The sequence below is a fragment of the Pediculus humanus genome, genomic scaffold, assembly GCF_000006295.1.
Source record: "Pediculus humanus corporis 1103172108318 genomic scaffold, whole genome shotgun sequence".
Classification (NCBI taxonomy): domain Eukaryota; kingdom Metazoa; phylum Arthropoda; class Insecta; order Psocodea; family Pediculidae; genus Pediculus; species Pediculus humanus.
The window spans coordinates 2609410-2636781 of NW_002987887.1; the positions used below are offsets into that span (position 1 = coordinate 2609410).

The 27372-nt window shown below is 26.6% G+C and overlaps 7 protein-coding genes across 7 annotated transcripts; 5 read left to right on the forward strand and 2 right to left on the reverse strand.

The window, feature by feature from the left end:
• Positions 1–190: 190 nt before the first annotated feature.
• Phum_PHUM607970 (ATP-dependent RNA helicase A, putative) lies at positions 191–4461 on the forward strand (the record flags this gene model as incomplete). Its single annotated transcript, XM_002432949.1, has 2 exons — positions 191–452; positions 974–4461. 2 exons carry the CDS (start codon positions 191–193, stop codon positions 4459–4461), a joined length of 3750 nt encoding a protein of 1249 aa, XP_002432994.1.
• Positions 4462–5860: 1399 nt separating this feature from the next.
• On the forward strand, positions 5861–8282 carry Phum_PHUM607980 (uncharacterized protein; the record flags this gene model as incomplete). Its single annotated transcript, XM_002432950.1, has 7 exons — positions 5861–6024; positions 6104–6278; positions 6372–6599; positions 6683–7403; positions 7481–7764; positions 7851–8009; positions 8085–8282. 7 exons carry the CDS (start codon positions 5861–5863, stop codon positions 8280–8282), a joined length of 1929 nt encoding a protein of 642 aa, XP_002432995.1.
• Positions 8283–8609: 327 nt separating this feature from the next.
• Positions 8610–10721, reverse strand: Phum_PHUM607990 (cpg binding protein, putative; the record flags this gene model as incomplete). The annotated part of the gene is made up of 8 exons (XM_002432951.1): positions 8610–8912; positions 8989–9220; positions 9298–9530; positions 9632–9859; positions 9941–10204; positions 10284–10374; positions 10445–10566; positions 10695–10721. The coding sequence occupies 8 exons, from the start codon at positions 10719–10721 to the stop codon at positions 8610–8612; spliced, it is 1500 nt and encodes a 499-aa protein (XP_002432996.1).
• Positions 10722–12000: 1279 nt separating this feature from the next.
• Phum_PHUM608000 (uncharacterized protein) lies at positions 12001–12831 on the forward strand (the record flags this gene model as incomplete). The annotated part of the gene is made up of 3 exons (XM_002432952.1): positions 12001–12162; positions 12267–12556; positions 12648–12831. 3 exons carry the CDS (start codon positions 12001–12003, stop codon positions 12829–12831), a joined length of 636 nt encoding a protein of 211 aa, XP_002432997.1.
• A 3150-nt stretch (positions 12832–15981) lies between these two features.
• On the forward strand, positions 15982–16903 carry Phum_PHUM608010 (Electron transfer flavoprotein subunit beta, putative; the record flags this gene model as incomplete). Its single annotated transcript, XM_002432953.1, has 3 exons — positions 15982–16158; positions 16227–16482; positions 16572–16903. The coding sequence occupies 3 exons, from the start codon at positions 15982–15984 to the stop codon at positions 16901–16903; spliced, it is 765 nt and encodes a 254-aa protein (XP_002432998.1).
• An 834-nt stretch (positions 16904–17737) lies between these two features.
• On the reverse strand, positions 17738–18736 carry Phum_PHUM608020 (UDP-galactose transporter, putative; the record flags this gene model as incomplete). The annotated part of the gene is made up of 1 exon (XM_002432954.1): positions 17738–18736. The coding sequence occupies one exon, from the start codon at positions 18734–18736 to the stop codon at positions 17738–17740; it is 999 nt and encodes a 332-aa protein (XP_002432999.1).
• A 241-nt stretch (positions 18737–18977) lies between these two features.
• Phum_PHUM608030 (vacuolar protein sorting 33A, putative) lies at positions 18978–21513 on the forward strand (the record flags this gene model as incomplete). Its single annotated transcript, XM_002432955.1, has 9 exons — positions 18978–19079; positions 19192–19385; positions 19473–19668; positions 19738–20041; positions 20123–20398; positions 20478–20785; positions 20861–21098; positions 21176–21304; positions 21437–21513. 9 exons carry the CDS (start codon positions 18978–18980, stop codon positions 21511–21513), a joined length of 1824 nt encoding a protein of 607 aa, XP_002433000.1.
• Between the last annotated feature and the right edge of the window lie 5859 nt (positions 21514–27372).

Below are 27372 nucleotides of genomic sequence, written 5' to 3' on the forward strand. Positions count from 1 at the left end.
AAAAATTGAAAATAAAAAAATAAATAATTTAAATATTTTCTATATTGAATTTAAAACGAATTAAAAAATATAATGTAATCTTTTGAAACTTTTATTTGTTTTTGATGTTTACGCCACAAAATGCCTTAATACTGTTATGTTCTGTAAAACTATCACTTGAATTTTTATTTTAAGAAATTTCTTAAATGAAATGGATATAAAATCATATTTTCACGCGTGGTGTATTAAATCGGGCAGAACACCTACCTTCGATGTTAGGGCTGCTGGTTTAAAAAACAGGCAAAGGTTTATATGTGAATTAAAAGTTGATGGATATTCTTATATTGGTTGCGGTAATTCAACAAATAAGAAAGACGCTCAGTTTAATGCTGCCAGAGACTTTGTTCATTACTTAGTTCGCCAAAATGTCATTGATGGTTCCGAAATTCCGCAAGATTCTATTCGCAAAGATGGTATGTATTTTCATGGAGGTTTTTTTTTTTTTGTTCGTTGTATAAAAATTCACGACAACCAGCACTTAAAATGTGATTCAGCCAAAACCGAATTTTTTTTTTTTTTAATGGAAAGTAGTACATGTAAAATTGCAAATTTTTTAATTATTTAGGGATCGGTCGTGCTACTGTCGGAATTAGTTTATACAAAGCCATTAATTTTCTTTATAATTTTTGAATTCTTAATTAATTATGTATAATAAAGAAAATTTTTTCTTATTAAAATCTTTTATTCAAATTCTATGTTAGGTTTTGGTTGAATCTTATTTTTTGTCAGAAGAAAAATTGATGGAAATTAAGAATTTTGAAAAAAATTAGTTTTTATTTAGATGTAAGTAAAATGTTGTTGATAAATATATTTATTTTAAATGGTGAACATTAAGGTAAAAAAAAAAAAAAAAAAAAAAAAAAAAAAAAAAATTGACATTTTATATGATAATATTTTAATTTTAATTTTTTAATTTTTGTTGATCAAATTGTAGGGCTTCCAAACAGTTCTAATGGCAGCTGTCAAAATCAAGAGTTATTTCATAAAAATAACACTGTGTTTCAGCCTGGGATGAACCCTGGCTTAATGGGTGATGCATATTGCCCATACAAAAATGATGGGGTGAACAATTCTTACACGTATATTGACAGACTCGCTGATCAAAAAAAACTTGAAGAAGCAGAAGATTTAGACATGAATGCTGGAATCCATGGAAATTGGACTATTGAAAATGGTAAATCCAGGTTGCATCAATTTTTACAGCAATACAACATTAAAACCGATTACAAGTATTCCATAATGGGATCCGAAGGAGCTCAATGTTTTGTTGCTGAAATGACACTGTATGTCAAAAAACTAAATCGTACTCTGACAGGCCGTGAATCTGCATCGAATAAGTCATCAGCATCCAAAAGTTGTGCTCTATCTCTTGTACGCCAATTATATCATCTTGGGGTAATTGAAGCTTTTTCAGGAACACTTAAAAAAAATAGGGATAAAGAAAATGAAATGAAACCGTATCCAGTTGCTATTTCACCTGATTTGTATAGAAAAGTTAGAAACGTTCTACACGATTTGAAAATAGTACCAACTGAAATTCCTGATAATTTAGATTCTAATCAAAGCTTATCGATAATTAATTCAACAGTTCTTGATGAGTTTATTACGAATAAAACCCAATCAGCTGGCGTGGTGCCCTGGGGTCCTCCAATTCAAAATTGGAACGCTTGGACGAATTGCAACATAGACGAAGGTCCATTAGCCCATATTAGTTTGGATGAAATCAGTTTGAATTTAGAGCAATCTTATAGACATAATTTGCAAACCAATGAAAATCTTCAAAAAATGATTAAGGAAAGAGAAGAACTTCCAGCTTTTGCAATCAATAAAGAAATAATGCAAACAATTAATGATAACGCAGTGGTTTTAATCAGGGGAAACACTGGTTGCGGTAAAACTACTCAAGTTTGTCAATTTATTTTAGATGATTATATAAAAGCTGGTCAAGGAGCTTATTGTAATGTGATCGTTACTCAACCTCGCAGAATTTCTGCTGTTTCAGTAGCCGACAGAGTTGCTTTCGAAAGAAATGAAACATTGGGTCAGAGCGTGGGATATAGTGTAAGGTTTGAGTCTTGCTTTCCAAGACCTTTTGGCAGTATTTTATTTTGCACTGTCGGCGTTCTTTTGAAAAAACTTGAAAGCGGTCTGAGAGGAATATCGCATATTATCGTGGACGAAATTCACGAAAGAGATGTCAACACGGATTTTATTTTAGTCGTCCTAAGAGATATGATTCATACTTATCCCGATTTAAGGATAGTACTCATGTCGGCTACGATTGACACTACACTTTTTAATAATTACTTTGGAAATTGTCCCATAATTGAAATTCCTGGTTGTTCTTTCCCGGTAAAAAAATATTTTTTAGAAGATTGCATTCAAATGTTAAAATTTATTCCACCCATTGTATCGAAAAAGAGGAAAAGGAAAATAAACGACAAAGATGATGAAGATGACGATGAAGCTTTACAAGGAGCAGACGAAGGAGAAGAAAATTTAAATGCGGTCATTTCCGAAGATTACGATTTAGAAACGAAACATTCGATGGCTTTACTGAGCGAAAAAGAAATCTGTTTCGAATTAATAGTTAAACTCCTCGAATATATCAAGTCGATAAATATTCCCGGAGCAGTTTTGATTTTTCTTCCGGGATGGAATTTGATTTTTGCTCTGATGAAACACCTTCAACAGCACACCATTTTCGGAGGTTATGATTTCGTTATACTACCTCTTCATTCTCAACTTCCTCGAGAAGATCAAAAGCGAGTGTTTCACGTTTATCCCCCCAACATTACGAAAGTCATATTGGCCACCAATATAGCTGAGTCTTCAATAACTATTAACGACATTGTTTTCGTAATAGATTCGTGTAAGGCCAAAATGAAAATTTTTACAGCGCACAACAATATGACTCATTACGCCACCGTTTGGGCATCGAAAACGAATCTTGAACAGAGGAAAGGAAGAGCGGGTAGAGTACGACCCGGTATATGTTTTCATTTGTGCTCGAAAGCAAGATACGAAAAATTAGATCAGCATATGACTCCGGAAATGTTTCGCACTCCCCTTCACGAATTAGCATTGACGGTTAAATTGCTTCGGTTGGGTTCGGTCGGTCAATTTCTTTCAAAAGCAATCGAGCCTCCTCCCATCGATGCTGTGATCGAGGCAGAAGTCCTTTTACGAGAAATGAAATGTTTGGATTCGAACGACGAATTGACTCCTTTGGGAAGAATTTTAGGAAAATTACCTTTGGAACCGCGAATGGGAAAAATGGTCATTTTGGGATGTCTTTTCGATTGCGGTGATGCATTGACAACCATAGCTGCCAACACGGCTACTCTACCGGAAGTATTCATTCAAACTCCCGAAAAGCGACGTTTGTCATTTTCCCAAAAGAATTTTTCTGGAAATCGTTTTTCCGATCACATCGCGACTCTGAATGCTTTTCAAACTTGGGAAGAAGTTAAGATGAGTGAAAATGAAAGCGAGGAAAGATTTTGCGAAGCGAAATTATTATCGCATTCAACATTGAGAATCACATTGGAAGCGAAAAATCAACTCATTCAATTACTGACGGCGTTCACGGGATTTCCCGAGGAAACTCTGGTTTCGAAAGTTTACAATTATCACGGTCCAGACCCGAAATTAGACGTTGTCATTGCTTTGCTATGCTTGGGACTTTATCCCAACGTGGCTTATCATCAAAGCAAGAGAAAAGTTTTGACAACGGGTAACAAAGTTGCTTTGATACATAAAACATCGGTCAACTGTAGTAATTTAGAGCAGTCTTTTCCAATACCATTTTTCGTATACAGAGAAAAAATACGAACGAAAGTTGTATCGTGCAAACAAATGACCATGGTCACTCCCATACACTTGTTACTTTTCGGCGCGAGAAAAGTCGAATTCGTCAAGAACATAATTAGATTGGACGGTTGGATTCATTTGGACATGAAACCGGAAGAAGCATCGGCAATTGTTGCCCTTCGCCCCGCGATCGAGAGTCTCATAATAAAAGCGTCGAAGGAACCTTCACAAGTTCGAGAACTTTCTCCCATCGATAGAAAAGTCGTTGAAATCGTTAAGGAGCTGTGCGGAATAAATGCCGGACGTTACGGAATGGAACCGATCGATTCCAAAGGATTCGCTTCTCACAGACCAAATCGTACTTATAAAAATTTCGAACCCTCGTACAACAGAGGAGGTGGAGGTGGAGGTGGTGGTGGTGGTGGCGGTGGCGGTGGTGGTTATAATGATTATTATAATAAACCGTCAACGTATGGAAACCATTCTCAAGAAAGATACAAATGGTATCAAAATCGAAGATACGATAATTACAGAGGAGGAGGAGGCGGGGGAGGTGGAGGTGGAGGAGGAGGAGGATATAATTCTTATTCAAATTATAACAATTGGTAATTTTTTTTTTTTTTTTTTTTAAATTTAATTAAAATTTATATGTATATATATATACTATTAAAATTCAAATAGTAAATTGCAAAATTTATTTTGATTCTATGTAATTTAAATTACACAAAAAGGAAAAAAGGAAAAAATGGAAAAAAAAAAAAAAAAAATTAATAATAATAATTTTTATTAAATACACACACACACACTTACACGTATTAATTATTATTATTATTATTATTATTTTTATCATTATTGCACAAGGATAACCGTTTTAAAAAAAATTGAAAAAAAAAAATATTTTAAAAAAAAGTAGGAAAAAGGAAAAAAGGAAAAAAAAACTATTATTATTATTATTATTATTAATATGCTGAAAGGGCTTAATTATTAACAAAAAAAAAAAAAAAATAATATTTGTGGGTTTACATTAAAATAATATATATTATTATTATGATTATTATAGCTAAGTTTTTAAACGTTAATATGTAGTTGATTGACGTTATTATTATTATTATTATTATGCTAAAAATTTTATAGCTTTATCATCATTATTATCATCTTTAAATCGTGAATAATAATACATAAATTTTTTTTTTGTGGTCAAATCTCTTTAGGTACGTGTTTGTTTTGGGGAAAACTTATTAATTATGGAGATAAAATTTTCTGATTTATTATTATTATTATTTTCCAGGTGAAAATTCTTGGGAAAGTGAAAGAAAATTTTTCTTTTCTTTTTTTTTTTTTATAGCATTTTTTTTGTTTGATTATTATTATTATTATTATTTTTGCTTTCATATATCTATACACATGATTTGTAGATTGTATTGGAATTATTAAAACGATGGTTGATTGTTTTAATTTTAATTTTTTTTTTTTGGTTTTGTTTTATTATTATTATTATTATTATAATTAAATAATAATAAATATATTATGCTATTAATATTTGTTTAAGCGTAGAAAAAAGAAAAAAAAAAAAAAACTTTATAATGCTTTTTAAATGTTGTACTGTTTCTGATAAAATTTCAATAGAAATTTTGTAAGTATAAAAATTCAATAAATATTGAATTATTATAACACATACATATATATTATAATAAAATTTAATGTTAATTACTATATAATGGTATCTCAATAAAACAAAAAAAAAAAAAATTTTGTACACAAAAAAGAATTTTAAAATTAATTAATTGATTATTAATCCTTGAAAAAACCGTTAAAAAAATTGTCATAATGGAGGGAAAAGGTTTTAACGTTCAACAATTATATTAAGCCGGAGGCAAATTCATGGCAATGACACAAAAATGACGTCATAATTAGCCTATTTTATGTTTACTTTAAGTATGAATCATAATAGGAGTTTTTTATTTTTTAAAATACTGTCAGTCAAGTAGTTTTGTTTAAATTGTTGAAAATGTCAGTTATGGAATCTGAAAATTCAGTTTTGAAAACTCCCGAATGGTTGGAAATATTGGAAAATCGGCGAAAAAGACATAAATTAGCACATGAGATTGGTGCCGGAGCACCTTGTACGGTTTGCAAGGATAAATGTATAGGTTTAAATCTTCACTTTTGGAGGTAATTACACAACATTTATTAAATTCTTTATAAAATATATTATTTATTATAATAATCATTTTAATATTGACTTATGAAGGAAAATCTGTATCGAGTGTAAATGTAGAAAAGAAGATCATGAAGTTGTTGAAGAAGACGATTATGCGCAATTTGAAATTCTTTTTGGTACAAAAAAAGGAAAGAAAACAACATTGAAATTTAATTCACAAAATAAATTATTCGATTGGGTTCCTCCAAATGTTTCACCTGAATTGGTAATATATATTCTTTAAGTTTACAAAAAAAGTTTAAGGTTGTTGACTTACATAAAAAAATTATTATTATTTTATTTATGAATTCTTTTGTAGGCTGTCGAATACTTGAAATCTCTACCCGAATCCAAGCTACCCATTTCAGATAGCGAAGGTGCCAGGTATAGAAAAAAACAATTAGAAAAACAAGTGCCATTACATGACATTGATCCAAATGTTTGTCATAATTTGACACCAAAAGAAGCTGTCGAATTTCAAAAATATATTGATAATTTAAGAAATAATGTTATCGGTCAAGGAAAAATTATGAAATATCAATCAACAGTTAGTATGAAATCCATATTATCCAATTAATCCAGAAAATTTTTTTTTTTTTTACAATTAACATTTTAAATTTTTTTTTGCAGAAATTGTTTCAAGAAAATTTCATACATGATTCTTTGCCAAATATGGTAGCGAAAAGTGAAAAATATGATCATTTGAAACCGCAGGGAACAGAATTAATGGCTCATGTAACAGTTGATAAATATTCTGATCAAAATGTGTTTTATTCCGAACAGTCAGATTTGTGTCCCGTTCAAACTTCACAAAATTTAAATCCATATCAATTATCTTCCTCACAACAATTTTCACCCAATAGCGCATTGCCAAACCATGAAAAAAAGGAATATTTAAATAAAAATCCGACAAGTTTTTCGACAAATATTAAATGTCCCAAACCATACATTTCATCATCTTACAATCAAATCCCACAAAATAGTGAAAAATCATCATCATTCATGTTGCCAAATGATAATGTCATTTTAAAAACTCCTAGTTCTTTCCTTAATAAAAATAATATTACTCATGGTGAAAAAAATAATAATGAAAATGTTATCGATTCTGATAAAAATTATGATAAAAATTTAAATAAAATAATTGGAAAAAGCATTCCAAATCAAATTGATAAATTTCAATCCTGTGATAATAATGTTACAAATGACAATAAAGAAAAGGGAGTAGAGCAAAGACCAAAAGATGCACAATTACTTACAGATTCTTTAGCCAAATTTAAAAATTTAAATATTTCCATTGATCAAGTGCCATTTACACCAGTTCAAGAAACGAATACTATTCAAAAACCCATGGGTAAGTCAAGTTGATTTAAAATATTACATTTTAAAATGCTGTGAAAGGATAAATTTGGAATTTAAAATAAGTTTCAGGGAAATTACAAAAGAATGATGATAAAAATGAAGAACTTTCAAATGTTTTTCCAAATCCTCCTGCAACATGTTTACAATGTTTGGGAATATTAAATCCGGATGAAGTTATTGTTCAAGCAGAAAGGGGTGGAAATTTTGCATTATGGCATGCCAAATGCTTCGTTTGTGAAAGTTGCAAAGAACTTTTGGTTGATTTGATGTACTTTTTCCATAAAGGAAAAGTTTATTGTGGCAGACACTATGCGGATATTATGAAGATACCTAGATGTTATGCTTGCGATGAAGTAAGATTTCAAAACGTCTTATTATTATTATTATTATTATTATTACCTCTGTATTGTTTTCTAAATTATGAAATTTTTCTTTTTAGCTTATTTTCGTTAAAGAATATACTTGTGCTGAAGGAGAATCATACCACATACGTCACTTTTGCTGTTTTCAATGTGATGAACCTTTGGCTGGAAAACAATACATTCTTAAAGATTATCAACCGATTTGTTTAGATTGTTATCAGGTTAATTATGGAAAGGTTAGCGTCGCTTGAATTTTGTTTAAATGTTATGATTTCTTACATAATTTTAAATTAAAAATGTATGTATTTTAGAAATGTCAAACATGTTCCTTATTGATTGAAGCTGGAGAACAAAGAGTTTCATGGAATGATTTACATTTTCATGTCTCACCTCAGTGTTTCCGTTGTACTAATTGTTTAAATTCTTTGCTGGGAGCAAGATTTGTCGTTAAAAACAATCAAATATTTTGCAAAAAAGAATGCGTTCAACAGTTTTTTAATCAAATGTAATATATCTACGGATTTCGTTAAAAAAAACTATTCCTTAAATATATAAATTAAAATATTGTTAATCGTCATTTAATACAAAGAAATATATATATTTATTTTTTTCAAAGAGAAATTTTTTATGTTAAGTGTAAGGTTTTTGTTATATAAGAATTTATATGAATTTTTATAAAATGTCATTTATTTGTGTAAACTTTATTTTTTTACAATCACATATATATATATATTTTTAAATAAATTAAAGATATTGCCGCTTATTATTTTTACGGTTTTAATTTTCTTTTTTTTTGGGTCAAAAAATTATCCGTCGAAGGTATTTTCCCTCGGTTATTATCCCGATTTCGAATGTTTTTTTTGATGTTGAGCAGCCGCTAATTGTTCCATAAGGTCATGATTATAAGTCGAATGAAGCATGAGAGCGAGGACACCAGCTCGAGTGGCTAATTCGTACCTCAACTGACGTTCTTTTTCAACGAGTTCATCTATTTTCAACCATTGACGAACTCTTTCCATATCTATTTCCGCTCTTCTTAGTTTTTCCCAGGCATAATGTTTAACACAATTTCGTTTGGAAGCTCGACAATATTCTCCAGTTAAGTCAAAAACATTTGTAACTAATGGACAACCACAAACCTGTTAATGAATTTTATCGATATTACTAAATTTTCGATAAATTTAATAACAAATTAAGTCAAGTTAAAAATTTTACTTCTGTTGGAGCTGCTTTAGGTTCTTTTCCATGCTCTGGACAAAGAACTTTTAGTCTTTTACAATAAGTTTTATTGGCAGCATTATAAAAATCACAGAACATATTATTTCCTTGTATTCTAGTTTTGTATATACTACCAAACGAAGCTTGACTTTCATATTTATTAAAACATTTATCCATATGTCTAATGGCAGTTCTTGAGTGAATTTCATGTCCACATGTGATACAATACCTGTAGGTAAAAATACTTGAGTAATGATTAAGAAAAACACTCTAAACGCATTTTTACTTAAGTAAACACAAACTCACATTGAAGTTTCTATTTCTGACTCTTCATCTTCTAGCTTATCTTCAGATTCTTCTACTTTGCATTGCTTACCACGAGCTATCACAGCATCTAACTCAAGATGCCTTTTATCTAATTCATGTAGAATTCGTCTAACTTCCAATTGTTGTTTTCGAACTGTTTCAAGAGCTTTTTTGTTATTTTCTTCTGCAATACAGTGACACAATGACCATTCTTGGATTCTTTGTGGTAACACCTGAAATCATTAATTCAAACTGCATCAGAATAAATTTCAAAAGAAAAAAATTATTTTTTGTTTAAAATGAATTAGTATCTTAATTTTTTTTTTATAATTACCTGATAAATTCTATTGGTTGCCAATTTTAAGCCGCAAGTATCCGAACAATATTTACTTCCTGGTCGACTAGGCTTTGTACACATGGGTCCATAACACTGCCTTGGAGTATCTATTACAGTCATATCATTAGACGATTCAGAGTCCTTTCTTTTTCTTCCTCTTTTAGATTTTGTAATAAATTCTTTTTGTTTTAATTTTGTTTTCTGACGTTTAAATTTAGAATCCTTCTGAAATAAATAATTTAAATATAAACATATTTCTCTTATATTTCAATCAGAATAACAAATTTTTCAAAATGAAATATATACATTTTCGTTAGCTTTATTTCTTTCCCTATTGGCACAAATTCTGAATAAGCATTTTTGTTTGTAAATATTTGTACAGCCATTGCATTTACCACAATCACTTTTTCTTAAACAATTAACACATTCTCCACATCTTCTAGATGTTAATTTTTTTTCTTTTTTTTTTAATTTGTCTTTTTCTCTTTTTTTTTGGTACTCTAATTTTTCAGCTTCAGTTTTTTGAACTTTATACCTAGTAATTAGTGAAGGATCCTCCTCTCTACATCGCTAAAAATAAAAAAAATAAATAAAAATAATGTCACATTAAAATCGTAGGTTTTCAATTGAAAGTTTTACATTAACTTACTATACAAAAAAATTGTTTTATATGTTTTGCTTCGCTTTCAGTAATGTTAATACAATCTCCATGATACCATTCTTCACAAGCATCACATCCACTGAAAGCAAAAAGTAATTTTAATAATGTTTTTATTTTTTTAAAAAGAGGGATTAAAATTTTCAACATACATCATAAATCTAGAAGAATCTGAAGATCTGCAAATACAATAAGCTTGTTCATCTTGTTTTAAAAGAGTTGCTATTTTAGATTTCCTTTCAGGGAGATCAAATTGTTTAATAATTTCTTCTTTCTAAAATAAAATTTAGTTCTAGTTAAAAATTAAACTAAATTTAAAAAAAATATAAATATTATTTTATTTAATTAATATAATTAAAGTATTATGTTTGTTTTAAAAAACTGAAAATAATTTATACTAACAGATAAGTGACTTTTCCTTATTGACATTATAGCCCGTTATTAGTAAAACACAGTTAAAGTTATTCTTAATCAAGAATCAAGTCAATCAAATCAAACTGCAAATCTGTTTGATAGCAAATAACGTGACCCGGTATTTCTCACTTAGCACACATATACCATTTTTTGCAAAAAAATTAGCCATGTTATTTTAAATAACAAATTTCTATTTTTTTCCCCATAAAACCAATCTACATTGATTTTGTAAATAATTTAAAAAAATCATTTTTTTTTTTAAAATGAGAAATATAATTTTTGCTGTAAAAAAAATCTAGGATACGCAGGTGGGCTATTTTTGAATCGTAGCAACAACTGTTCCGTTTCCTGTTAACGCCAGAGCTTCGGTCGACTCTTTTTTTTTCAAGGTGAGTAATAAAAATAGCTTATATATATATTTTTTTTCTAACGAAAAGCACTTTTTAGAATTAAAATTTTACAGAGTACAGTTTAAATGATGCTTTAGATGTTCTTTACCTAAAGTTTACTTGATGTATTGAAAAAAAGTTGCTGAAACCCAAATCAATCTACCAAGCTTTTTCAAGAAGCCTTTTTTTAAAGGTACTAAGATGCGGTGCCTCTGTAATATTATTCTATTACAATTTTAAATGTAAAATTGGCTTAGGTTTAATAAATTATATCTTTTATATGTTAATATTAAATATTCAATCGCGGAAGCTGTTACAAATGTGAAGCTGTGGCTGTTACAAATCGTGACGCCGCTATTCGATATTTTGTCGGCTTCACAAATTTGTTAATTTTCCGAACTAGCGTTTTACTAGATTATAATTTTTTTTTTTTTAACAGCCTTACTATTTTGTCCAAGTCATATTTATTAGCACATATATAGTCATTTCTTTTAAAATTCTTATAATTTAGCTTAAAGTGAGTGAAAAAATTAAATTTTTTTTTTTTTTTTTTTTTTTTTTATCTTCTAAGAATAAGCAAAATGTTTCTCTTTTTTTTAAACAAGGTAAATGTGTGCTTAATTAACATAGCTTTGATTTTTTTATTTTGACAGGACAAAATGAGGGCCTTATTTTTTTATTATTTTTTTTATAAATGGTCCTCGACCACCATAACCATCAAAGCCCCTGAATATTATAAAACTTAACATTGAACATTAAGCTTGAATATTATGTAAAGTAAAGTTAGTAATCAATAGCTATAAAATGTTCAATGTTAAAAACCCTCAGCAGCCATACTTTTTTTTTGTTTTATTTTTTTTCCCTTGATGTGCTGCTCAAAAATAGGAGAAGAATTCAAGTGAAGAATGGACTACCAGAATCAAGGTCAAGGTGTAAAAAATGATTGTGATGATAAAACAAACCTTATTATAAATTATTTACCTCAGCATATGACAGACAAGGAGTTGTATTCAATGTTTGTCACAATAGGCCCTGTTCAAAGTTGCAGGGTAATGAAAGACTTTAAGGTAAGTTTTCATTCATTCATTCATTCATTCATTAAGAAAAATTTAAGCAAAAGCATATTATGTTTTTCTTGGTAACTTTAATAAAAAAATAATAATTAATGTAGACAGGATATTCCTATGGGTTTGGGTTTGTTAAATACTGCAAAGAAGAAGATGCAAGTCGTGCAATTGGAACATTGAATGGATTACAAGTTCAAAATAAAAGATTGAAAGTGTCATATGCTAGACCGGCAGGAGATGACATTAAAGATACAAATTTGTATGTGACAAACTTACCGAAGAATATAACAGAACAAGAATTAGATAACATATTCGGTCCATATGGATTTATTGTTCAAAAAAACATTTTGAAAGATAAAGTGACTGGAATGCCTCGAGGTGTGGCATTTGTTAGGTAAAAACAATCATCTCTCTTTCTTTACATAATAACAATTTTCACTTTATTTTGCCTTTTATTAAATCAAATATTTTGTATCATTTATCAGGTATGACAAGAAAGAGGAAGCTCAGGCAGCCATTAGTAATTTAAATGGAGTTGTTCCAGATGGTGCAACTGAAGCAATTCAAGTGAAAATTGCAGAAGAACATGGAAAACAGAAAGCAGTTTATTTTGCCGGTTGGCATGCTGGTTTTTCTCATAAAGGTAACTCATACCTTGCTCATTGCTAACTCTGATATATATATATATATATATATATATATATATTCTTCTTAAGTGCTTCATTTTCTGGAGATTAATAATTTTTTTCATCATTCCTAATAACACATAATAAAAAAAAAAAAAAATCAGTTTCTATCAGGCTTTTAATTACTTATAAAAAGGTGCAAATTAATTATGTCTTTAAATTTTTTTTTTTTTTTTTTTATTAATGTGATATTTTTTCAGTGGCATTTAACAGTTTTTATAATAATAATAATAATAATAATAATAATAGTTAAATTGTGTTTCTTAAAAAAAAAAAATTTAAGTCTAGAATAGAAATTTTAAAGAGGAATTTTTTTAAAAATTAATTTTTTAGCTTTCTCATTTATATTCTACGAATCTTAAGCTAATAATAATAATAATAAGTAAATGTGCTTATTTTAAATAATATTAAGCTGTTAATTAGAGGGAGAAAGAGAGAGAGAGAGAGAGAGAAAACAAGTTTATTTAACACTTATTTATTTCTCATCTTTATTGTGTTCATTTTTTTTATTTTTCTTATCATTTCTGTTACACATTAATAATAAATAATAATCCTTAAAAATAATTTTTTATGAAACATTTTTTTTTTTTTTTTATATATAATTGAAATTAAAGTTAGTTTTAATTGATGGTTAAATGTTGAGGTGATAAATTTATCGCTACTTTAATAACTTTTAAAAAAAAAAAAAAAAAGAAAAAGAAATAATTTTTTTTTTTTTTTTTTGCTCGGAAAGAACGTCCATTTTATTTTATTTTTTTAACAGATAATGTTTTATGAAACAAAAAGTACAAACTTTCCAAAAAAAAAAAAAAAAAAAAAAAAAATGAGAGACTGTGTATGTCTTCTTCTTCTTCTTATTCTTATTCTTCTTATTAATAATAATAATAATAATTGAGAGTGTCGAATAAAATTTATTCAAATTCGAATTCAAATAATAATAATAATAAAATTTGTTTAAATTTTATTCGACAATTTTTTTTTTTTTAAAAATTATTGTGCGGTTATGAATAAATTTCATATTTTTAGCATGAGGACATTTTCTTTTGTGACAAAAAAAAAAGAAAAGGAATTGTACTTAAATCTTGTTTATACTCGCCATTAATTAATTAATTTAAATAGTAGGTACCTGTTTCGAAAAGACGAAAAAATTTAAACGTAATTAACACTTATGTTTACTTTTTTTTTTTTTTTTTTTTTTGTAAAGTTAGTTGTGAATAGTTTATTTTTGAAACTTTTCAACTTGAAATTAAAGTTTCTCTTTTGTGTCTATTTAGTGTGATCTGTTGTGTGTAAACAAGAGAAACGAATATAAAATTAAGTTGAAAAAAATTTTTACCTCTTTTTTTTTTTTTTTTTTTTTTTGGCGTAATAAATTCCCAAATTTAAAAAAAAAAAAAAAAAAAAAAATAATAATTGGGGAAAAAAAGGAAAGGAAATTGATGATGATGATGATGTAAAAAAAATAAATAAATAAATGTAAAATTATATTTAATATATAATATTTAATTGTATCGAGTTTAATTAAACAAAATATGTTTCTATAAAAAAATGTTTTTTTTTGGATTCATATAATATTATCTGTTTAAAGTAATAATAATATTTAGTCGATGAGTTGGTCAGCCATGACTTTTTCTTTTTTTTTTTTTTTTTTTTAATATTATATTATAAAGAGTTTTGTGTCGAATTGTGATAACGAAACAAACACACAGACACACACACACACAGTGTTGTCAATTTTCTTTAAAAAAAAAAACTAATACAAAATATTATCATTAATATTAAGTTTAATATTATTAATTAATTATGATTATGTTTGTTTATCTCCCCCCCCCCTCCCAAATAATAATATAAAATTAGTATATGAATGGCCATACATATGTCTCTATTTAGTTTGTTTGTTTGTTTGTTTGTTTGTTTGTTTGTTCTCTCTATAATGGATATTTACAGGCGGCGGAGCCCAAGCAATCGGAGTCAACATGGGTGTTAATCGTGGTCGTGGAGGAGCCAAAGTGAATTCAAACAAGCTTCAACATAACCGATACAATCCAATCGGTGGAGGTGGCGGATATCCTCCTCCGCTTTTTCAGTTTTAAAGTTTTCAAATTTCTTTTTTTTTTTTTTAATCAATCAATCAATCAATCATCATTTTTTTTTTATTTTTTTTTTTCAATCAATCATTTCTTTTTTTTTTTTTTTTTATTTTTAAATTAGTGATAAATAAAAAATAATTTGGTTTTTTTTTTTTTTGTCTCTTTTAAAAAAAAAAGTTTTGCCTCTATATATATTCCATATTATTTTTTAACGTTTAATTAATTTGAATGCAGGAAATGCATTTAAAACAAATTTTATCAAACACAAAAACACAAACATTTTGTGATTTTAATTGTTTTTTTTTAAAACATAACAAAAAAATGAAAGAATTTTTTATTGAAATTGTTTATATAAAAGCAAATATCTGACAAATTTTAATTTGTATGGATTTAGTTGAGTTTTTTTTTTTTATGAATTTAAGATAAAGAAAAAAGAAAGTTTTATACTTTATTAAATGTTTAAAGGAAATTTTAATTGAAATTAATTTAGAAAGAAATATTAAAGTATAGTAAAGGTGAGAGAGACAGTTTATATAAAAGTAGTTGAAAATAATATTTTAAACAGGATTAGAATTTTTTTTTAATATATTAATTTTGAATGAAATTTTAGACTTGAAATGTCTATGTTAAAATAATAATTTTTTCTTAATTTTATACTTATTATACTTCAATTAAAATGACATTTAACATAAAATAAATAAGATAAAATTTAAATTTATATCATTGGAAATGAATTAAATTTAATTGAAGTTGAAATAAAAAAAGTTTAAATAAATTATTACAACAATTTTTTTTTTTTTATAATTACATAATAAAAGAGGTAAATTATTCAATTTAAAAAAAAAATTTTATTTTTCATAAGTTGGTCATCTATGAACCATTTAAAAATTTGAGACTTTAACCTTGCATTTATTCCGTTATCAATCTTTTCATCAGATTTTTTTTTTTTTTTTTTAGTGTAATATGCTAATTAATTAATTAAAGTTAAAAATTAAAGAAATAATTAAATTTGTTTTGGGGGAATAAATAAAACAATAGTAAAAATGTCTAGAGTACTTGTCGGAGTTAAAAGAGTGATTGATTATGCTGTTAAGATAAGGGTCAAATCTGACAAAACAGGGGTTGTCACAGACGGGGTTAAACATTCAATGAATCCTTTTGATGAAATAGCCGTTGAAGAAGCTGTCAGAATGAAAGAAAAAAAATTAGCCTCAGAAGTTGTAAGTATAATTATTTGCCATTAGTTTTAATGATTATTATTATTATTTTTTAAATTTTCAATATTCAGATTGCAGTTTCATGTGGTCCAGCAAATGCTCAGGATGTCATACGTACAGCATTAGCAATGGGTGCTGATAGAGGAATACATGTTGAAATGGCACAAAATGAATATGAGCAAATGCAACCATTACATGTGTCAAAAATATTAGCCAAATTGGCTACTGATGAAAAAGCAGATCTTGTCATTGTAGGAAAGCAAGCCATTGATGACGATTGCAATCAAACGGCACAAATGATTGCTGCTTTATTAGAATGGCCACAGGGTGTGTACTTTGTTGATTAATTATTTAAAATTAAACTACAAGCCACCACATAATAAAAAAGTATTAATCATTTTAATTATTCATTTTAGGAACTTTTTGCTCAAAAGTAGATGTAAATGGAAAAGAAGTATCAATCACTAGAGAAATCGATGGAGGATTAGAACAAATAAAATTAAATGCACCTGCTGTTTTAAGTGCAGACTTGAGGTTAAATGAACCAAGATATGCAACTCTACCGAATATAATGAAAGCGAAAAAGAAACCATTAAAGAAAGTAGCTGCAAAAGATTTAGGTGTCGATTTAACTTCTAGAATAGAAGTTTTAAGTGTTGAAGATCCCCCTGTCAGACAAGGTGGATCACTCGTTGAAAATGTTGATGAATTACTTGGAAAACTCAAAGAAGGCGGTTATGTTAAATAAACAAATATTCAATTAAAAGTGAATCGAATTTATTATTATTATTATTCAAACAAACTCTATAGTAAATATTAATTTTTTTTTTATATGATGGAAGAACATGTAAACCAAATGTGTTTTTAAATTATAAAAATTTGTTTTAACAATGAAATAAAGAACTTGGGTGAAGGGAAAGTAAATAATTTTACATGTTCTTTTTTTATACCTCATATTGAATGCTCTAAAATTTAGTTGGTCTTTTTTTTTATAATAATTAAGAAATAATTTGTATTTTATTTCTTTTTTTATAAATCGTAGACAAAATATAAATGAAATACTTTTTTTTTAAACTGTTGCTTTTTTTTAACCTACAAGAGTGAAATTTAATAAAGTTATTTATGTATGTGTGAGTATAAAAAATTCTTAATGAATGCGATAATAGCGATTGTTTAGCTTTCATAAAATAAGGAAAGGATTGATTGATAAAAATAATTATTAAGTAATCACAAAAATGTGTATTTTTGTTTTTTTTTTTTTTCCAAATAAGTAAAATTAATTTATTAAAATAAAAGGCCTTACACATGATTTTTTTTTTTTAAAATTTATAAATATAACCCTTTCCAATCTCAAGATTGATAAAAACACTTAAATAAAATAAAATTTAATTTTTAATATCGATTAAATTTTTAATTTTTATTGTTCTCTTTGATAAAACTGCATTAAAACAGACTAGAAAAAATAAATTTGTTTAAATTGAATTTTAATAAGTAAATAATCACATTAATAATAAAATTTTTCTACATTTGTTTAATAATAAAATTTAAAAATATCATTCGTTTAGAAAAAATACTGATAATATTATTCTAATTTTTTTGTCCCTTCATCTTTACTTATTGTCATATTATATATTTTTTTATGAAGTTCTGTAAATATAATTGTTCCAATTAAAACAAATATAGTTCCAAGCCAATGAGCTAATGTAAATGGATTTTTAAAATATAATACTGAGAATAACAAACTTAAAAATTTTCTAAGTGTTAATACGAGGGTAACAACCAAACTCGAGCAATTCGAAGTCAAATAAAAAACAGATGATATACATACATATTGACTTAAAACATTACCTATTAAATTTAATATAGATTTTGGCATATGAAATGTATTTAATACTAAATATGGTTCACTTTCGTATGCAATGATTGCATGAGAATAAATATTTGGTGATATGAATAAAAATAATGGTAATGGCAATAGATGAGTATAAAAAAGAACTTCTTTTGAATGTTTACCATATTTTTTATATAGTGATTCTTGAAATATACCCAATGCAGCTGATAAAAACAAAGCAACACACAATACCATTAATCCAATTGTCCACCAAAAAAAATCTTCATGAGATGTTGTCGGTTTTCCTCTTGTATTTGTTGATTTAACATCTTTCCCAGACACAATTGTACATACCACTATTCCTATTGTAATAAGTAATACGGATAAATACTTCGAAAAGGGATATTTCTTTTTAACTATGTAAACTCCTAGCGTCATGTTAGCTAATAAAGAGCCTGATCTTACAATTATATGCAGAGGCACGGGTACGTTAAAATCAAAGGCATAATTATTTAATAAATTCACAACGAAAAACATGACGGTTAAAAAAAAATAGTTTTTTTTACTTATGTGAGGACGAACCGTACCGCATTTGCTAGTAAATATAAAACCTTCTAAAGCGATAAAAAAAAACTGTGAAAACGTTATTAAATTTCCACAACCGGGATCATCTCTCACTAAATTTTCCAAAAAAATTACATTGCTCATGCACCCGACAAATACCAATAAAATAGCTATAGCCTCTTTCATATTAACTATATAATAACGTTAATTTTCCTTTATATATATCTAATTATTATTATTATTATTTTAAAAAATTTAATATGTAAAAAATTTCATATTAATTGTCTTCAAGTTTAAAACACATATAAAAAAAAAAAAAAAATTTTAGCAACATCATTACTCTCCGCCTCTTATAATTATTTATTTAGAAGGCTATGATTATTGCAAATTATCTTCTTATCGTATGATCGACATCTTAAAATTCAAAATGTCAGCTCATTTAACAACTGGAAAAATAAATATTGGACAAATACAAGAATTAGCTAGAAATAAATTATTTACACTTTTGGATAAATGTGATTCGACAAAAGTCAGTAAAACGTATATTAATATTTAATTTATTTATTTAAAAAAATTAATTCATTTAAAATACAAAAATAATAATAATAATTTTTTTTATTAAAATTTTTTGACAATTTCAGGCTCTTATGTGGGATGAAACATTGGCCGGTCCAGTAGGTTTAATTACAGAATATAGATTATTAACAGAACATAATGTTAATAACATGTTTCCTTTAAAACCTAATTTCATACCTAGAATAAATGAAAAAAATGTTATTTTTATTGTTAGACCATCTTTACCTTTGATGGATATCATAGCTGATTACATACACGGGTGAGATGAAATTTTTACATCAGTTTTTAAATCCTTCAGGTTTTCTTCAACCATAATTATATAACATACATGACTATAAATTTTCAGGATATGTAAAGAAGAAAGAAATAAATCGATTAGAAAAGATTTTTACATATTTTTTGTTCCGCATAAAAGTTTTCTATGCGAAAATAGATTAATAAGTAGAGGAGTTTTTGGAAATTGTACAATCGAAGAATTCGATATTGAATTATTTCCTTTTGATAATGATTTATTATCAATGGAAAATGAATATGCATTTAAAGTAACTTTCTCATAATTCATTTAAATCTATAAAGAAATATTACTTTTATTTTACTAAGTATACTTTTAGGAATTAGTTTTAGAAAATGATCCAACATGTTTATATGAAGTTGCAAAAACATTAATGACAATACAAATGGAATATGGCATTATACCACAAGTATCTGGAAAAGGTCATGCAGCTAAAAATGTTTGGAATTTAATGAATAAAATGTTAAAAGAACAAACTAGTAAAGGATGTAAAAAATTATTTAGTCAAATTTCACAAATTGATCATTTGTTGTTAATCGATAGAAGTGTGGATTTAATAACACCAATGGCGACGCAATTGACCTACGAGGGCTTGATCGATGAATTATTCGGTATTAATAATAGTATGTATTTAAAATGTTCACTGATGATAAAAATCTTATAAGTTCTGAGTAGGACACAGTATTAACTCTTTTTAATTTTAGCAACTGCTCAGTTTCCATCAGAAAGATTTATGAAAACTGAAAATGAACCAGAGGTATTGACTGCCATTAAAAAACAAATTATACTCAATTCAAACGATGAATTATTTGCCGATATCAGGGACAAACATTTTAATGCAGTAGGTCATGTTCTCAGTAGGAAAGCCAAACATATTTCAGCAATGTATGATGTTAAGCCAGGTGAATCTGTTGAACAAATGAGTAGATTTGTTATGCAATTACCTCAATTGAAAAATTCAAAAAGGCTGCTGGCCATTCGTAAGTTCAATTTTGAAAATTTTGTTTTGATGTAGTAAGCATCAAGAGAACTAAATTTGAGTTTGAATTTTTTTTATAGATACCACAATAGCTGAATTAATTAAAGAAAAGACTGATGTACCTGAATTTTTGGATTCTCTACAGGTAGAACAAGAATTATTAAGCGGTATGGAAACTGATAAAATTCACTCGTTCATCGAAGATTGTATAGCTAAAAAGCAACCTTTGCAACATGTTCTTAGACTTATGTGCCTACAATCGTTAGCCAACAGTGGACTTAAACCTAAAGTTTTAGAACATTATAAGAGAGAAATTGTTCAAACTTATGGTTTTCAACATCTTTTAACTCTTAATAATTTAGAAAAAGCTGGATTGTTACAACACCAGGTAAAAAACATAATCAATTATTGATTTTTTTAACATTTCACTTTCCCTAACTTTTACAATCAATTTCCTTTCCAGCAAAGTTCTAGACCTTATACTATTCTTCGTAAAATGTTAAGACTTACAGTTGAAGATGGAAGTGAAGTTGAACCTGTCGATATTTCATATGTTCATTCCATATATGCTCCCATTTCTGTGAGATTAGCACAACATTTAGTCAAACAAGGCGGTTGGAAAAGTATACAAGATGTTTTAGGTGTTTTACCAGGTCCTACAATAGAAGGAACACAAGTTATACCTACAGGGCACACAAGAAGTATGAATAGCCATTCTTTCTTTTATACAAAAAAAAAAAAATTAAAGGATTTTTTATATAAGAAAATAATCTTACAGGAGGTTCCAAAGGGAGTTTATCATCTCAGGTACAAGGAGATAACACAAGAGTTATATTAGTTTTTTTCATAGGTGGATGTACTTTTGCAGAAATTTCAGCTCTTAGATTTTTATCTCAACAAGAAGAATGTGAGTATTTAAAGACATTTTTTCTTTTACTCCTGTCTCGAGTGCAGGTGATTAATTATGTACCTGAAAAAAGAACAACCGAGCCTGTGAAAACTTCAGATTATTCAGAGTCATTTATTTATTTACTTACAGTGAATGTTGAGTTCGTTATAGCTACCACCAAACTCATTAACGGTAATTCCTTTTTAAAAACAATCATGGAAACGTGAACAATTTAAACGAGGTCGAAGGCTTTTTCTACAAATGAGAAAAGAAAAACAAACAGAACAAAACGATGGCCTTTGTAAATAAAAAAAAATGCAAATTTATAAATATGTATTTATAAATGTAAGAAAGAAAATATCATTTGTAATTATACTGAAATGCCAAAAAAAAACCGTTATTAATCAAAATGTAAACACATTAAATCATTCCTTAAAAATGATAATAATAATAATAATAAATAAAACTAGTCGAATTTAAATTTCAATTGTGAATAAAAAAAATATCCAATTTATGTAATAATATTGAAATGAAATATAAAAAAAACAAAATGTCTGAAATAAATTTTTTCCATTTTTTATTTATTTATTTATTTATTTATTATTATTATTATTATTATTATTTTTCCCATAAAAAGAGAATAACAATTTTTTTTTTTTTTAAAAAAAACAAAACTAAAAAATTTAATGTAGATTTAAAAAAAAAAAAAAAAAATCTCAAAGGTTTTACATTTATTTTTTATTATTTTTTTTTTTTTCCCCCGTTTAAAAATTAAATAATAAACGTTTTTAAAATGAACAAAATATAATATTTATCACAATATATAAAAAAAAAATTGATACGAAAATTTTCCTTGTCTAATTGACATGGTTTTCAAATATGAAGCTTCATAATTTCCACAAACGAAATCAAGAAACCTTTTTTTCTTGTTTAGTACGTATATTTTTGTGCGTCCTTCTCACTTTTCTTTTCGTTTTTCTTTTTGTTTGATGAAAATGCTTAAAAATAAAATTAAAAAAAAAAAAAAAAAAAATTATTAACAATTAACAAAATAAATTAATAAAATGCAGCCGAATTTGTTTTTTGAATATCTGCCCCTTTATTATCATATATCTGATAACTATCGTCCATGTTGAGAATTTCTGATAGTGGAATGTTTGGATAACGTGATTTTCTATCTCTGGATCTACTTCCGGATCTAAATGGTGATTGAATCCTCCTGATTCTTTCTCTGGATGTTGGCGTTCGCGTTGGTGAACAAGTTGGAGTTTTTTTCCTTGCACTCGACCTCAATTTGACAGATCTAAGCATTTCTAAAGATACCAAAGGTCCTTTTTTCGCATTATCTTGTTGTATTTGTTTTTCGTTTGTCGTTACTTTTCGTAAAATGACTTTTTGCAAATCTTCGACCGTGATTGAGGGTCTCGTGAGAGTATCTTTCATTTGGGAAGGTTTTTTTGATTTATTCATAGCATTCGCAGGAGGTTGACCGAGGGAAAAAGGTGGGGGTGGAGGGGGTGGCGGCGGCGGCGGTGGTGGTGGAGGAGGCGGAGGAGCTGTAAAATTGACGGGACCTTTGGTCGCGATTTGAAAATTTTTTGCCATTTCTTTTAACTTTTCAATTTCGCTATCGAAAAGTTGAAATTTTGTTAATTCGTTTTCCAAATTTTTCAATCTTTTTTCCAAATCCGTCATTTTTTGAACGTCACACATGCAAATTTGTTGATTCCCCTTTTCCGAATCGATCCTCTTCTTTTCCTTTCGATAACTAATTAACGTATCCGCAAATCCTTCCCACCTCGTTTTTATAAAATCCAAAGTTTTCGAACTGTAATTTTTTATCTGCTTATTAAAGTTGAAAAAAAAAGTTGCTGATGATAAGGCGTTCATTACTTTCGAAACAGAAATGGAAATTGCCATAGTTTCGATGATTGGAATCGAAAATGTCAAACAGAAAAATTCCAACAGTTTATCCATTGGCATGACTGATAAAACGTGAAAAAATTTCTTTATACAAATCCTTGTAAATAATTTTCTAAAAGGTTTACAATCGTTTTTTTTTTCTTTAGAAAAATTAAAATTTTTAACGAATATGCTAGAAGAATCACCCTCGTTGTCTTCTACGTTCGACTTATCATCAATTATTTTCGTTTCGACATTATCATCATTTTTCAAAATTTCACATTGTACAGAAACATTTTTGTAAATTTTTTTCGAAAGAATATCAGAGGGTGTGTCGGACTCTAATGAAGATATTTTCAATATTTCTTTCGATTGATTAAATATGTCTCTGCAACTCGCATACTGACTCAAACATGTCGTCGATTCATCTTCATCTGTGATGTCGTTTCGACTTATAAATTCCTTACAGCAAGTATGATAATCGTCACTACTGTTATGATAAGTTGAATTTAATGATAAAACGTAAAGATCCGTTTGCGATTTCCATTTTTGATTAAATTTTTCTTTCGTTATGGGTGTCGATTTACTTTGAGGTTCTTCCCCAAGTATAGAACTGTTTAAAAAATGTTTTTCAGTTTTTGTTTTTTCCAAATAATGTTTGTCTTCGTTTTCTTCTTCTGTAATTAAAAAAAAAAATTTTTAATTAAAATTAATAACTCCAATTATTATTATCATTGTTGTTGACAACAAAAAAATTTTTTTTTTTTTTACCATTTTCGGCACTTTTTATTAAGAAATTTGAATAATTCTTATTACAAGTTTGAACAGGATAATCAGATTTATTATCTACTTCTGTGAATGACCTATGGCTAACAGGATTTGAATTACTATTCAATATATTCGAGGTGGAATTAATTCTTTTGGGAGGTATCACTGTCATCCCTAATTCTAAGGCTTCATCACTCAATTTTAATATCATTTGCTGATTTAAATTTTCAAATGATTTTTCCAACTTGGCATTTGTATTTTCTCCGGAATAAATAAGTATTGGCATCAGCCTAAAAATTTTAAGATAGTTTAAGATCATGTGTAAAAAAAAAATATCTTTTGATTTCAAGTTTTACCTGAATTTACCTGAACAACCTGATGAACAAGTAAATAAACTACAAATTAAATGCAGAAAATAAGTGCTTACCCAGAAATTTTTTTAAATTCCTTTATATCAGTCGAACTTGAGTCACTTTCTAGAGATCCTTTAGTACTATCTAAGTTATTAGTTGATATTATTGATGACAGACAGCAATTTAAATCCATTTCATAAGTTGAATAATTTTTAAGGTTGTTAAAAAATTTTAATTCACTGGAATCAATTGTTTGAGTAGTTGAAATACTATCTGTCAGGGTATTACGACTAAAAAATATTGTTTTTTTGAATTCGAATAATATTTTTAATTAGTGCTAAATGTAATTTAGACCCACCATGAATCTGTTAAAAGATAAATGTTTTCTTTATCTATATTTAAACTTTCCTTGGATGTCGACTGTGAATCATATAATTGATATAAAGAAGAACATTTCTTAATTCTGTGAAGGGCAGAATCACTGTTGGCTTTATTTATTTCTTCTTGAAATTCAAAAAATGCATCCGGATCTGAATCTAACTCAAACTCAAATTGTAAGCTCTTGTTAGAATTGAAATTATTTACTTTTGATATTTGTGAAATTTGTACATTTGATCTGTAAAAAAAAATATTTCATTATTAGGATTGCATACAAAAAATAATATTTTAAAACAAATCATACTGTAATTTCGAACAACTAAAAAAAAAAAAAGGAAAATAACTAAATGGAGAGAGGTTAAGTAAACATTAATTTTAATAAAAAATTTACATTAAAAAGCAAAAAAAAAAAAAAGATTTACCTGTTATTTGTGTTTTGAGATCTTTTTTTCTGTTTTTTTAAAATGTATTTTTTTTTCTGGTAATAATTTTGTTTGTGATATTTTTTTTTATTTTGTTTTCTTTTAGATCTTCTGGGCATGCTGAATAAATTTAAATAATAACAAATTGTAATATCTTACTTTATTTAGAATAGTTGAAAAAAAAATTAAAACCCTCGTTTGTGCACAATACACACAATGAGTTTTTTAATGGTAAAATGATATTATCTTATAATAATAATTCATTATTGTTTATTTTAATTAATATCAGTTAAATAAAAAAAAATTGTAATTAATTTTATACCTTAAAAGTGAAAAGGAAAATATCTGTAAATTAAGTTAAAACGGTTAATAGATCCTGAAAAACGGTTAACACAAAAAGCATTCGATTGTGTGCCTGCATGCTAAAATAACGGCAGTCCTATTATTAATAATGAAAACAATGGGTTAGAATCACAAAATTTAACACATTTATTAATTGTTTTAATTTAAATAAATCACACGAAAAAATATTAAAAACATTGTTTATAGACATTATTACTTACAAAATTTGATATTCGTCCGTTGGAAATAGCTTTGGGAACAAATGAAACTTATAACGGCTTTTTTTTGAAGTAAAAATTGTTTCAAAACATTTACACGTTCAAAACTGCGCGATAATGTGTGTATAGAGAATACTTATGGAAATTTTTTTTAAATTTCGAACACTAAAAATCAACCGACTGTAATTTTATTATTGTTATTATTATTAAAAAAAAATACAAAATGTTTAAATTTAAATTCAAAATTAAAAATTAAAACCCCCCTTTGGAAATATTTACTTTAAAAAAAACTTATATTCACCATTTTCAAAATGTAATGGCGGAAAACTTTTAAACATTTTTAATTCTCTTACAAACATTTACCTTTTTTAACATTCATATTAACATTTATAAATTTGAGGTAAAAAAAAATAAATTATATATATAATAATTAATGTAAAATATATATATATTGAATTTAACAATTTTTAAAATCCATTAGTTTTCAATAAAAAAAAATACAAACGAAAAATTATTTTATTTTTACATTAAAATAAAACAAAACTTAATAAAATTGAAATAAATAATCAATATTTGACAAAAAAATATTTTAAAAGGATTAATAAAATATTAATAATAATATTATAAGAAAAATATTTTTATCATAAATAATATTTTTATTAATATATATACATAGATTTTTTTCAACTAACAAAAAATATATTTATTTATTTATTTATTTTAAAGCAAATAAAAATAAAATTTTCTTTTTTTAAATTTAATTTAATAAAACTCATCACTGATCAACAGTGAATAATTATTATTATTATTATATTTTTAATAAAATAAACATTTTTTTTTAAAATTGGCACCAAATTTTTATATAAATTTCAAATTAAATTCATTTTTATTTCCTCATAAAATATTTTAAATATTTTAATTTAACAAAAAAAAAAACAACAAAATAGAAAAATTTGATATATACTCCATTTTTTTTTTCTCCTTTAAATTTAAATTAAAAATATTTTTCTTTTTATTTTACATATTACATATTGAATATCTTTTTGATCAAATTTACACACATAAAAAAAAAAGAAATAATAATAATAATAATAAGTAATAGCAAAAATATATATGTATATTATATATAATCTAAGATAAATAACACAATCATTATTATTATTATTATTATTATTCGTTAAATCCACATTTATTTACTGGCATCAAATAATGGGAATGTTATTGCACAAAAATTAATTACTTTTATTTCTATAAAGATTACAAAAGGAAAATCAGAGTTTTACACAATATGGCGAAAAGTTTTTCCTTTTTCCTTTTTATATTAATTACTTTCAAAAATAAAATATATAAATAAAAAACAATCAATCATTTAACCTGTAAGATATCCTTAGATAAGGAATCCTTTCCAATCAATATATTAAACATTATTATTATCATTGTAGTCAACTTTTTCAGGAGGGGGGAAGAGGGGGAGGAGAGGGTGGAAAAGAAAAGACTATAATAATTATGGAGGACATGGTGAAAAGTTAATAATAATAATAATAATTAAATTTCAAAAATAAAGATGTGTGTGTGTGTCAACAGAGACAGGCATTTTAGGTATTACATTTAATATATTTTAAAATTTAATTTCGTCGTTTTTATAATTATTATTGTTCATTTCACTTTGTGAACAGTGTTGTAGGATTGCCATTCATACACCA